At 36.9% G+C, this 13,934-nt stretch overlaps 2 protein-coding genes across 10 annotated transcripts in view; one reads left to right on the top strand and one right to left on the bottom strand.

The window, feature by feature from the left end:
* Positions 1-2,165: 2,165 nt before the first annotated feature.
* RELCH (RAB11 binding and LisH domain, coiled-coil and HEAT repeat containing) overlaps positions 2,166-13,934 on the bottom strand; it is a 123,101-nt gene continuing 111,332 nt past the window's right edge. For 6 of the 9 annotated variants that reach the window (XM_017528858.2, XM_017528857.2, XM_017528861.2 and 3 more), the window contains 2 exons: positions 10,891-10,961; positions 2,170-3,865 (listed from right to left, as the gene is read on the bottom strand). In XM_017528858.2, the coding sequence (XP_017384347.1) occupies positions 3,745-3,865; positions 10,891-10,961 (192 nt within the window). In that variant the 3' untranslated portion in view covers positions 2,170-3,744. Of the gene's footprint in view, positions 3,866-10,890; positions 10,962-13,934 lie in introns of all 9 variants that reach the window. The other 3 variants (XR_001825316.2, XM_037738630.1, XM_017528860.2) reach the window with 1 other exon arrangement.
* Positions 6,035-6,545, top strand: LOC108304593 (thymosin beta-10-like). Its single transcript, XM_037738631.1, has one exon. It carries the CDS (start codon positions 6,050-6,052, stop codon positions 6,269-6,271), a length of 222 nt encoding a protein of 73 aa, XP_037594559.1. The 5' UTR covers positions 6,035-6,049; the 3' UTR covers positions 6,272-6,545.

The following is a 13,934-nucleotide window of genomic DNA, read 5'->3' as shown; positions in this document are numbered from 1 at the left end:
CCAAAGTGCTGAGATTACAGGCATGAACCACAGTGCCTGGCCAGCCTCTATTTCTTTTTAATACACTGAAAAAAATAGTAACAAAACCAAGCACGCTGTAAAGTTACAGTAGAACTTTGAAATACATTTCTACTCATAGAAAAGGCTAAACTTATTTCATAGTTTGCTTATAAAAGAATTAGCATCCAACCCTGAAGTCTGAATTTTGTCACCTGGCTAATCCAGAGAATTTCATGAATTAGAATTGCTAATTACAAAGCTGTTTTCTTTTTTTTGAGACAGAGTCTCCATCTGTCACCCAGGCTGGAGTGCAGTGCTGCAATCTTGGCTCTCTGCAATCTCCTCCTGGGTTCAAACGATTCTCCTGTCTCAGCCTCCTGAGTAGCTGGGATCACAGGTGTGCGCCACCACACCTGACTAATTTTGTATTTTAGAGGTGGGGTTTCACCATGTTGGCCAGGCTGGTCTTGAACTCCTGAGCTCAGGTGATTTGCTACCTTGGCCTCCCAAAATGCTGTGATTACAGGCATGAGCCACCATGCCCGGCCCAAAGCTCTTTAAGTGTAACATTAAAGAGCTAAATAAAGTGTAACGTTCTTTAATGTACTGAAAAAATTAGTATATTCTTTACACAAGAATAGTTAAGAAAGTATAACCAGCACAGGATGTTCACTGTAGTTAGCTACTGCAGTTCAAAGATCAGCAGGGTAGTATCTAGAGAAAGTCATATCCTTAAAGTTCAAATAATGGTCCAAAATAGGTTGTCTTAAAAAAATGGGATGATGAAAAGACAGTTTAATACATACTGATCTCAACTCCATAAACTTTAACAGATACTATTTGAACCAACTTTTAAAAAATAAGAATGTGATAGCAAGTTCACTTGAAACCCCCATTAAAATTACAGTGTAAAGTAGAGTAGTTCACATACCCTAAAAGCACTGTATAATGAGTACGGTATGACTGAAATTACTCACAATTTCGTTCAGGTTGAAAGTTAATTTGATATTTAGCAAAAAAAAAAAATCTCTCTAAAGAGGTGAATGATGCAAACCGATGAAGGTTATAGACACTGCCATCATTCAAACACTGTTCTTGGAAGAAATCAGCTAAATTAGTACTTATAGCACTTCTGGATTTGTGAAGAAATTTAATCTCCGGATTACTCTGGAAACACAGGTATAATTTGAAATTAGCTTTTCATTACTTTGCAAACTTAGTTTTTCATTAAGTTGAATACTTAAAAACTTGTACCGTAAGTTTACTTCTGTTTAAAAAGAATGAGTATGGGAGTTTTATGCCCTATTTTGGATCCAGTCCAAAACTTGGTCTCGATTATTAGTGTCTATCTGGTCTATAATGACAAGACATATTTTACTAAAAACCAAAAAAACACAATGTGAAACAACAAAAAACAAACAAAAAAACAATGTGAAATCTTAATGATATTAAAATATTTAAGAAGGGAGACTCTCACTTGAAATACACTGTGAATCTTGCCTACTGTTGCCTTTTAAAAAAACATTAGCACTTCAATAAATATATTCATTAAATAATAAAAATGTTCACAATAAAAATATATTATACCCATTCACCTGATAACAAACATACACATATTCTACTATAGTTTGAAGCAAATCAGAATTTAAACATTTTTCTTCCAGTTACCTCTTAAATGTATTAGTTTTATAGCAACATGGTCCCTTTTAAGTAAAAGTAAATAAAAATAGATAATTTACATAAATTATATTTCATTTCTTTTTTTTTGGGTGGAGTCTTGTAGTGTCACCCAGGCTGGAGTGCAGTGGCACCATCTCGGCTCACTGCAATCTCTGCCTCCTGGGTTCAAGCAATTCTCCTGCCTCAGCCTCCGGAGTAGCTGGGACTACAGGCCTGTGCCACCACGCCCAGCTAATTTTTTTGGTATTTTTCCGGGTTTCACCATGTTGGCTAGGATGGTCTCGATCTCCTGACCTCATGATCCACCCGCCTCGGCCTCCCAAGGTTCTGGGATTACAGGGGTGAGCCACCGTGCCTGGCATAAATTATATTTCTAAATTATTAGTATATTTTCATGAATATAGGTTTTTTAAATTTCCTTTTGTGTAATAGAAAATATAGTATTTCAAAATGAAAATAAAACACATAGCCCAAACCAAAACAAAAACATATGCAAAAACATTTTATTTATAATAGATCGACATTTTTGACATGAAAGGTAGCCACTTTCAATTTCTCAGGAATGCCTAGAACCCAACAGTTTTCAGAGAGACTACTTGGTTCACAATTATTTCACTGTAGGTAAATGAAATAATTTCAGAATGAACTTTTTAAATGGCTTTGCCTATGGCAAATCGTTTTATAAACTTGAATGTGTGGTAAGCTAGCTTTCCCAGGAAATGAATGTAATCCAACTACGTTCCAAATGTATTAAACCAGTTTATACAACAAATATGAGAATCACCTATGTGCATCGACTGTGCTCAAACAAGAATTCTCTTTATCAAAATATTCATTTTTCAAAAAGGCCTCACATTAACCCCTCAAACCAATCACCCCTTTCTATATCCAGCACTCTTTTCTACTTCAAGTTGCATGACTGTATAGATAACTGTCAAATTCCAGTGGAGCTGTACACTGACTTAAGACTCTATGTAATATACATCAAACACAGGAAGTCACTGACTTTAAGGGACAAGGTGAAACTAATCAGTAATAATTTAGCCAATGTCATTTTTAGTTTAGAGGGGAAAAAAAAGCAGCCCCCAAATGTCCTTAACTTTTCAGTACTTCTCTGTAACACACAGAATGAAAAGATACTCTCTAAATTTAAAATCATTAGAAAATATCTTAAATAAAATGTTTTACATAAATGTTAAATTTCAGATTCAAACTATATTTTCTTCTGTATCTCAATTTGGGAAACATCTCACAATTATAAGCTCTTCTCAGTTACATTTATTTTTGAGCATTTAAATCTACTACACACCAGTTTGTAAAATTCACCTTGGTTACTTCTCCCCATGCCAATGTGCTGTCTTTCCTCAGGTAAGTCCATTGTATGCATCTAAGTGCTGGGGAGGTTTAAATAGCACTTAAAGAATATTCATGAGAATTCTGAAATGAAGGTTTCATCTTTAGCTAATTACTGTAGGATTTGTAATTCAAATCATCACAGCATCCTAAAGAAATACTGTGTGAATAGAATGCACACAATTCCTACAGAACACACAAACTGAAGTCCAAAAGGCACAGAGTAATGCTGGTGGCTCTTTCTAGTCAGTTAAGAAACAATAAAAAGTCTGCATTATTCTTTCATAATTTAAATACTTAAGTAATCTCCACTTTATTTTATAACAATGACTTCAAATTTACATTATTTAAGTACCATTGTAATAGCTTAGTGTATAATACAGATATTTGCGAATATCCCATCCAAAAATTAAAAAAAAAATTCTTCACTATATATATATATTTATATAAAAATTATTCTGAAAGACAAGAACATAGACAAGGGACTTGGTACAGACCAACAACTCGATTTTCTATCACCACAGTTGTAACTCCAAAATCAACAAATATACAGCAGTAATCAAAAGCAGTGCAAATATCTTTGGAGGTTAGGATAAAATTATAATGCAAGAACATAAAACTGAGGAAATAAAAAAGGCAAGTACTTCAAGTACAAGGAACCAGTCTGCTTGAGGTCCACCTTAGTGTTTACTGGGGGCGTCCTTCCTGCTTCTACTTCTTTCTCTGAAACACATTGGCCAACATGGCACCTGATGTTGTCAACTGGCCCATTTTGTTCAAAAACTTGGTCTTTGTATCTTCACTCACTAAGCTTGCAGCAATTGACATTGAGCTAGGAAAGAAAATTTAAAATTCATGTAAAGCAATTAAAAAACCAAAATAACATCTTTTTTTTTTTCATTTCTTTAGTAGCATATCCTGAATGAATATACTCTGAATTGGCATCACAAAAGGGAAACTAATATTTTGGAAGGTAGTTTGTCTATTCCATACTGGGTTTGGGGCTTTCACGTTCATCATCTATAGTAAAGGAAGCATCTGTGTGGTGGTTAGGAAGAAGTCTGAGGCTGCACTGAATCTTGGCTCTGTTTACGAGCTATGTGATCTCAGGTAAATTATTTAATCTTATCTGTAAAACGAGGAGGATTCTATCTGCCACCCAGGGTTATTAGAATTATATTAATACAACTCTAAAGAGCTTAGTATAGTGCTAGGCACATAATAGCATGATGTAATTGTTAGTAGTTATTCTTTATCACCTCATTTAATTCTTACAGAAATCTTGGAAGATAAATATTATTAGTATTTTCACAAATGAGAAAATTAAATCACAGTGAGGTTTTTGTCCTGTGCTGATAATAATCCTACGGTATATTCCTTTTTTTGGGGGGACATTCCTTTTTTGGGGAATGTCCTGAATTGCCAGTTGCATTGATTTCAATCAGGTTCACATCCATTTCTTCTTTCTTTTTCACCAACCTGCTATGTCGGGATAAACACAATCTAAATGTCCACTAAAGATTGCTGATTTATCATAGTACTGAACAGAAACAGAATACTGATCAAGCACAATTTTTCAATGACCTGACAACTGTCCTACAATAGACTCAGGAATCCAGTTTATTGCCTTGTGGCTTTGGCCAAGATGTTTTAGATCTCTCTGACTCAGTTTCCTCATCTGTAAAACACAGCTTGCGATTTCTGTTGCAAAACATTCTGAGGATTTAAGATTACATGTCTGAACATGTCAAAGACAACATGTGGCAAGCAGTAGGTGCTCACCATGTCTACTCAGCAGTTGAATCTACTGCACGAGGTGTGTGCTGCCGAAGAGGACACCCAGGTCTATGCAGTCTATAAGGGTGTGCACTGAGAATTACTCAAGTTAAAAACCCAACCACAGCCCCCACCTTGAAAATCCTCACATTGCTTTTCTGACAGTACACCAATGGTTCTCTTTCCTGTTGCTTCTCTTTACACAAAATAATCTTCTCTAAGATTCAGTACTTGGCTCTTGTTTCTTCAACAGTAAAACTTAGTTTCAATGTTTCAAATTGAATCGCATCCCTTTTCCTGAGGGTCAGTCCCACATCACTATTATTTGCTAGATAAAGCCAACATCTCAAGCTTTTGTTCACAAACTAACTTTAGAAATTAAACTCCCCATTTTAATTCTTCCCCCGCTTTTTTTTTTTTTTTTTTTTGCCAGTGGTTCTGCCATTTTCCTCTGTTCCTAACAGTGAATTTAATAGCTCCTTCTACTTCTATTTCAAACCAGTCTCCAAGTCCTGTGACCTTATTCTTTGAAGCATTTCCTCTGTTTCTTTTTACTTCCACTGCTAATACTTCACAACTCAGTGATTCCAAGTCTTGCATCTTTAAATATCAGATTAACTTCTAAAAGTCACTTCTTGATATCACATCTTAGCTCAGACATCTTTAATGCTACGTACCACCTACAAGATAAAATGTGCTTTGCATTCAAGAAATGCAGCAATCTATTTCTTGTTTTTCCATACCACTGTCACTATCTCTTTGACCCGCTCAGTCAGCTTTGCCCAGTCTATTGTTCAATCACTCTCACATCTTTCTCTCTATCCATTGACTACCCATCTTTCAAAGCCCAGCTGAAGTCCTACGGTGCCTTTCCTTAACACTCTAGCTTTTCAGTGCTCTTCCTTTTCTTTAGAAAACTCATTGTAAATCAAAAGATAAGTATGATTTACATGTACATCTAGAAAAAGGGGATCTATGGGTCAGACCACAGTTGAGATATCAAGTTTTAATGATATTCTCAGAGGAGGCCAATGACGATGTTAAGGAGTCTGAAAACTGTAAGAGGTAAAAATGAAAGAAATGAAGAATATTTGGTCTGGAGAAGATTTAGGTGACTTAACTGATGCCTCCGTATGTCACATGTGAAAAAACTGGATATATATTGTATATCTGCAAAGGTATATATATCTACATAAGTCTACTGATATACATCACAGTCACCTGGAAAACTGTTTTGAAAATGCAGATGTTGGTCTCTTGCTGCAGCAACGCAAGTGGGAGCACCAGGAGCTCGGGCTTGGAGCGGGACCGTACGGATTGTTTTAAGAAAATGGCAGACAAACCAGACATGGGAGAAATTGCCAGCTTTGATAAGGCCAAACTGAAGAAAATGGAGACGCAGGAGAACACCCTGCCGACCAAAGAAACCACTGAGCAGGAGAAGCGGAGTGAAATTTCGTAAGATCCTGGAGGATTTCCTGCCCCTGTCATCTTCGAGACCCTGGTCCTGATGTGGAGGAAGAGCCACCTGCAAGATGGACACGAGCCACAAGCTGCACTGTGAACCTGGGCACTCTGTGCGGATGCCACCGGCCTGTGGGTCTCTGAAGGGACCCCCCCCAGTCGGACTGCCAAATTCTCCGGTTTGCCCCGGGATGTTATAGAAAATTATTTGTATGAATAATGAAAATAAAACACACCTTGTGGCAAAAAAAAAAAAAAAAAAAAAAAGAAAATGCAGATGCCTAGGCTTAATCCAGTACTTTTGATTCTTTCCATCTGAGGTAGAAGGCCCAGGTCTATATTACAAAGCTTTCCAGTAAGAAAAAAAAAATCATTGGATTACAGCAATTCCACTCCCACTCCAAGACAGAGTGTAAATTTTTATCAGTTTTATAAAGGGGTCTGTAACACTCCCCCACCCCTCTACCAGATAATAAAGACCTGTTTTCGAGGGTGTAGGCATTTTGGAAAGGGAGATTTTAATCCAAGAAAAGAGAAATTTTAAAAAAAGTTATAAAATGAAATGGGCTGCCTAATAAAGTAATGTGCATCCTTACTGCAAGTTTTCAAGCAAATCTCAGATCTTTCCATTGCCACTAATATCCCTGTCTTCTTTAAAACTATTTATGTCCTCTATTATTTAACTCTTTCCTTCTCTTTAAAATCTCCATTTGGGTCAGGCACGGCAGCTCACACCTGTAATCCCAGCACTTTGGGAAGTCCAGGTGGGTAGATCACTTGAAATCAGGAGTTTGAGACCAGCCTGGCAACATGGTGACACCGCCTCTCCAGTAAAAATACAAAAATTAGCTGGGTGTGATGGTACATGCCTGTAATCTCAGCCACTTGGGAGGCTGAGGCAGGAGAATTGCTTGAACCCGGGAGGTGGAGGTTGCAGTGAGCCAAGATGGCACCACTGCACTCCAGCCTGGGAGACAGAAAGAGACTCTGTCTCGAAGAAAACAAAAACAAAAACAAAACAACCCCCTCCAACAAAAACAAAATCTCCACCTGATTTCTAACGCCATTCTGGTTTGCCTTCTATTTCTCAGTGAAGTTTTTCCATATGCATCTTAAATTTTGGTCTCTAATTCCATGCCTGGTCACCTTCTCCCCATCAGAGCCGCCTTTTCAAGTGATGTCCTTTATCTACCCCTATTCCAACTGTAAGCCTTTAATTACCACCCATACGCTGCTAATGGTTCTTAAGTCTCAATGAACTGCCTATAGTGTTTCTCTACCTGTGCCTCACATTTTAAATATTCCTCTTCAGAATAGTTCTTTTCATAGTTCCATTTTGCTGTATTTTATCATCATCTGTTTAAATGTTCACATCAGAAATGTAGGAATCTTTTGATTCTGTTCTCTTTCACTCTTAATCTGCTGCCAAGTTAAATTGAGTTTACATATGAGATATGTATCTCAAATCCAGCTTCTCATATTCACTGCCATACACTGACATTATAACATGGTGGTTAAGATCATGGTCTCATGATCATACTGCCTGGGCTCTGGTTCCTCCACTTAGTAGCTAGGTGGCCTCTGAGCAACTTAACTACCTCCCTGTCATCTGTAAAATGAGAATAGTAAAAGTATCTACTTTGTAGGGTTAGTATGACAGTTATTAGCAAATATATGAAAAATGCTTAGAATGGTATCTGGTTCATAAGCATTATTTACTGTTACCTTCCCATCCAAGCCCACACTTCCTCTCATCATGTATTCCTATTACAGCTTTCTAATCTGTTCTACCCACTTCCCTATTCACTAGAGTCCGGTTCCTGAAGAGGGATTCTCAAGGTGTGGTTCCTAAACGTGCAGCATTAGCACCACCTGGGAACTTGTTATCAATACAAATTCTCAGACTCCACTCAGATCTTCTGAATCAAAAACTCTGGGGATGGTACACAGCTATTTTCAGGTGATACTAATGGACACTAACGCTTGACAACCAAAAGTTCCTAAGTGTTGGCTACAGGTAGCAGGCCAAATCCAGCCTGCTGTTTTTGTAAATATTTACTGAAACACAGCCATGTGCATTCATTTACATATTGTCAAAGACTGCTTTCCTGCTACAACAGCACAGTCCAGCTGAGTAGCTGTGACAGACATTGTATGGTCTCCCAAGTTTAAAATAATATTTACCATCTCTACAAAAAAGATTGCCAACACCTGGCCTATGAGATAAAGTCCAAATCTCCCAGTGTGGCACACAGAATTCTTTATTGTTTGATGCCCGCCTACCTTTATACACTTATCTCTACCATTCTCCCACATGTAGTCCATGCTGTAGCTTTACTTACAGTTCCCAAATACACTCATCGGTAACTTTTGTCATGTTGCACAGTGCTGATTTTTCTGCATGTCATCCTCTTTTTCTCTTCCTTTTTCCTCCCTAGTCAGCCATTCATATCTGAACACTCCTGTGTTTCTTTTTCCTTGGAACCACTGCAGGCATTGTTTTAGTGTTTATCTATATTTTTAGCTTCTTTTTCCCACTTTCAGCTGTGAATTCCCCGAGGGAAGGGGTTACAATTTGCTCAAGCTCATCTCTATGAACAGCCCATGGTAAGCACTCTGACTTTCACTTATTGCTGAATGAATATAAGAAGGGTACCAAAATAGTTGTGCATAAATTTTCTGCCTGCAGATCACTGCTTTTCAAACTTTTCTGACACAGATCCATAGTCAGAGACACATTTTAAGTGATGACTTATAGCACTTACACAGCTAACTGATGTTTCACAAGAAACATTCATCCTTACAACTTGGGATGTATTCTCTATTTGATTCTATTTCTTGGGACGAAATACTTATCATAACCAATTGAATTAATTAATGTACTAACATCATGATCTGCAGTTTGAAAAACACTGCTTTTAACCACAGGCTCTTTGAAGGTGAAACATTTGCATGCATCATCTTTGTATTCCCCATAGCAAAGGGGAGAGCTCTTCACAGACATAGATATCTTTATCTGCACCCACTATCGCTTTTCCTTCCATCTTAGAAGCAGTTCCTTTTACTGTTTAAGGCTTTCTTCTTGCACTTTTGATTTACAATAGACTTCTGAGGAAGGGTGGGGTCAAGGAAGGTTTCCCTGAAGAGGCAACATCTAAGCTCTGTCCTCAAGGATGAATAGAAACTAGCTAGGCAGAGTGAGAATACTCCTGGCAGACAGAATCATATGTGTAAAAACCTGAGGAGAGCAGAAGCTTGCCCTGAATCTGATTAAGTCTCTAGATCTAGACCCAGCTACTAAATATACAGGAAATATAGAAGAACATGTTAAAAGGCAGAAGAGAAATGCAATCAGTAAAATTCAGATGGTGGGAAACTCTATAGGACTCAGTTTCTTCAATAAGTAAATCATATGGAGAAAAAAGCAACAGAAGGGTAACATTCTGTCTATGGGTTAAAGGAGACCTAACATAGCAACCAATTGCAATGTATAGAACTCATTTGGATCCTGATTCAAAGAAACAAACTGTAAGGAAAGACAACCAACCAACCACTGACATTTGTGAAACAAGGAGAAATTTGAACAAAGGCCAGATAGTTGATGATATTAAGTTGTTATTATTATGTTGGTGTGTTAATGATATTGTGTTTATGTTATTTTTAAAATAATACTTATCTATGGAAGAGAGGGAGAAGTAGGTGGGGTATGGATGAAATTGAAGCTGGGCTATGGTTATATGTTCAGAAATTAATTATATTTTGTTTATCTTTTTGTTTGTTAGAAAATCTCTATAGAAAGCCACTAATAATATAGAAGATGTGAATGTCTATTGTTTGAACCCTCCATGGCTAAAATGGTAGGTATGTATGAAGATTGCTTCCATCCTAAGACGCTTTATAACGTAAGGGTTCTAACACATCAAAGACATATGTGTGTTGCACATGGGGAACAGGGAGGAGCACATGTGTGAGTGTGTGTGTGTGTTTCTAGACTGATAGGATGAAGCTCTTATTCCTGGTAGTCAGCCTTGAAGAAAATACTTTTGAGCTTTTTATATCTAACAGAGTCCATTTAAGATGCTCAAGGTTTATACACAGTCCATCTGTAAATAACTCCACTCCTAAGAGCCCAACATTATACTCTTTCACATCTATGCTTATGTTTTCATTTTACTGAATACTTGGATTCTAATTAGTTTGATTAGAAGCATGTGACTAGAACATTCCCAAGTTTATGATCCTTTATGCAGTATGTTGTTCATCTTACAACTGTGTCACAAGTCTCTTGACATTATTTTGAACAGTGAGTGAATAATCCAGCTACATATCAGAATTTTGTTGGAAGCTTTTAAATGTACAGATCCCTAGGCTGACTGAGAATATTGAGAGGAAGGCAAAGGACATGGGGTAGAGACCTGAATTTTAAATTCCCCAGATAATTATGATGAGATGGTTTATGGACCAGCATTTGAGAACCAATGACTTAAATCATTTTCTTGTCTTTCAAACAAATGACTATAACATAACACAAAATGATACATTATACTCATTGATAGCAAATTTAGATAGAGAAATTAAGGTTAACATGTAGCCTTAAAAAAAGAATTAATGTCTTACCCTTGAGGCTCTTGGACGGTCTTGTTTTCTACTTTTTGTTCACATTCTTTTATCATGGAACTTAAAATAACCTGATTAAAAAAATTTACTTTAGTGAAATACAGTTTACATAGTAAAATACTATGGTTTAATCTAATGTTTTAATTTAATTTTTAATATTCCCATAAGCTAATATGTTAATTAAAAATTTAGTTTTGGCAGTTACTTTGTTAAAGGAATTCATACTAGATTGCTAGATTAGGCACAGAAATAGCTTTAAAAAATCTCAATCATATAACAATAATTTAGTTTGATTTTCACTAGTCTTCTTTCTAAATGTTTTCTATTCTCCCTCAGCTTCCCCACCATCTAATGTTAAAAGTAAAATTTATATACATCTATATATTTAACATACACACATACTGTGGTCACATACTTTCCCAGCAAAAGCTGTTCTGTTCTATGCCCCTTTCCTTTCTCCAGGTTGCAAAAAGCAAGATCCCTTATTTTAATGTAATATAAGGGATATGAAATATAATGAAATATATTATACTGAAATATAATATAATGAAATATAAGGGATATGCTAGGTGGCTAAAAGTTAACACCATTCCTGCAGGGATACTGAGTAAGTGATAGAAAGGGTAGAGAGATCTAAACTGCTGCTCTAATATCTGGCAACCACACCAGAAAATGCATGGCTCTTCTGAATATTCTTGGTCCATGTTTGGGCATGGAGGTCACTAAAAAAATATTTAATGTCTACCTACTACATGCTAGGCACCTTTTTAGACAGTGGGGATAGAGTAAATAAAACAGACAAATATTACCTTCTTGTGGAGCTTATGTTCTAGTAAGAGAGACAGATATACAAAAAGCAGGTAAATTATGTAGTGTATTAGAAAGCGATAGGGTTTTAGAAAAAGCATTGAGTAAGATAAGGGGTACTAGGAAGACCAAAGTGGAGAATGGTACAATTCACATGGAGGTGTTCACAGTAGGCTTCATGGAGATGGTAACATTTAAGTAAAAACATGAAGGAGATGGAGGAGTAAGTGCTGTAGACACTAGGAAGAGACTGCTCAAAGGCTGTGGGGTGGGGGTAGACCTGCCATGTCCTAAGGAAAGGGGCCAGGGTGGGTGCAGGGTGAGCAAGGGAGAGATGATAGAAGATGAGGTCTTAGATGTACTAGAAGAGAGGGACGGATCCTATAGTGCCTTGTAGATTACAGTAAGGACTTTGGGCATTATTCTGAGAGAATGAAACTTTTATCATGTGGGAAATTCTAGATTACCCTTTTTTGAATGTAATCTCTGCTTCCCCACTCTCTTGTCTTACATGTTATAGCATTTGTTTGTTTGGCTAGTTATTTGCTTTTTGGTTTTTAAGGGGATTTTTTTTTTTTTTTGTATTTTTCTTTCTCCTCCTTGCATTGTCCCAGTTTCCTCCAGTAGCCTCCTTCTTTCTTCTATATTTTCATCTGTCTTTGGTATTCTAGGTTTTTCTCAAATGACTGGTAATCTTGGGATATCTGCTAATGACTGGGGCACCAAAATGTGGATTAGAATCTCTTTATGCATGGGTAGACGTCATTTCAAGTTGAATATGGCACAAACCTAACGTTCTGTTGATCTTTTTTTTCCCATGGGTATAATAATCCTGACTGCCAGCATTAGAAGGGTAATGAGGTGTCCCATCATTAACTAGCTGTCACTTATTTTCCCTTTTTTCAGCATGGTTTGATCTATGAGTGCATACCTCACTACTGCTATCAGCTATGCCTGATATCTCAAGTCCACAGAGTAAAGCTCTAGTCTCCCTTCAAGGTTGGAGAGGGAATCTGGGAATCTATCTGCTCCTTTTAAAGTCTTTAAATTCATCCTCTTACTCAGTCCAACCATACCCTAATGAAGGTAGGGTGATCTGTGGTGAAACAGGCTTGCTTCTTATTTGCTCTGTCCTACAGACTTAGATTTCGCATTTATCTTGGAAGCCAGGATCCTCAACAAAACACTAGCAAACTTAATCCAGCTACATATAAAAGGAATTCTACAATATAACCAAGTGGGATTTATCCCAGGAATGCAAGGTTGGTTTAATACTCCAAGATAAATTAATGTACTACACTGTATCAATAGAAGAATAAATAACCTCATGATCACCTCAACTGATGCAGAAAAAATTTGACAATATCTAACATCCCTTCACAATAAAAACATTCAAAAACTAGGAATAGATGGAAACTTCCTCAAGTTGATAAAGGGCATCTAATTAACATACAAAGCAAAACTGAAAAGAACTAAAAGGGGAAGTAGACAATCCTCAGTCATAACTTTTAACAAGTCTTTCAACAGCTGACAAAACCAGCAGGTCACAAAAAAATTGATACAAAGGTAGAATTGAACCACAAAACTAACTAACTTTATTTTATTGAAATATATAAAACAGTATACCTAATAATTGCAGAAGGTATATTATTTTCAAATGCCACATTGATTATAATCTGGGCCACTAGGATAATTTTAACAAATTTCAAAGGACTGAAATCAGATATGTTCTCCAAATGTAGTTAAGTTAGAAATCAGTAACAAAAATATCACTAGATAATTCCCACTGTCCCTCAATTAAACAAACCCCATGGGTCAGTAATGAAATATTGGAAATAAAACTCTAATTGGAACTAAATGATAATAAAGATAAAATATAGCAAATGCATGGGATACAGCTAAAACAATACTTAAAGCCTTAAATTCATAGCTGAGCATGGTGGCTCAAACCTACAATCTCAGCACTGTGGGAGGCCACGGTGGGTATATCACTTGAACTCAGGAGTTTGAGACCAGCCTGGGCAACATGGCAAAACCTTGTCTCTACTAAAAATATAAAAATTTAGCTGGGGCATGGTGATGCACGCCTGTAGTCCCAGCTACTCAGGAGGCTGAGGTGGCATGATCAGTGGGAGGTGGAGGTTGCAGTGAGCTAAGAAGGTGCCACTGTACTCCAGCATGGGCGACGGGGAGACCCTGTCTCAAAAAACAAACAGAAAACCAAAACCCTTAAATTC

This window comes from Cebus imitator, unplaced genomic scaffold, assembly GCF_001604975.1.
Source record: "Cebus imitator isolate Cc_AM_T3 unplaced genomic scaffold, Cebus_imitator-1.0 Scaffold55, whole genome shotgun sequence".
Lineage (NCBI taxonomy): Eukaryota > Metazoa > Chordata > Mammalia > Primates > Cebidae > Cebus > Cebus imitator.
The sequence above is the reverse complement of the archived record's forward strand: the minus strand, read 5'-3'. Positions and strand labels throughout refer to the sequence as shown.

Excerpts from the sequence above, each read along its gene's own strand:
- LOC108304593 (XM_037738631.1), top strand. The coding sequence starts at position 6,050 with ATGCAGATGTTGGTCTCTTGCTGCAGCAACGCAAGTGGGAGCACCAGG.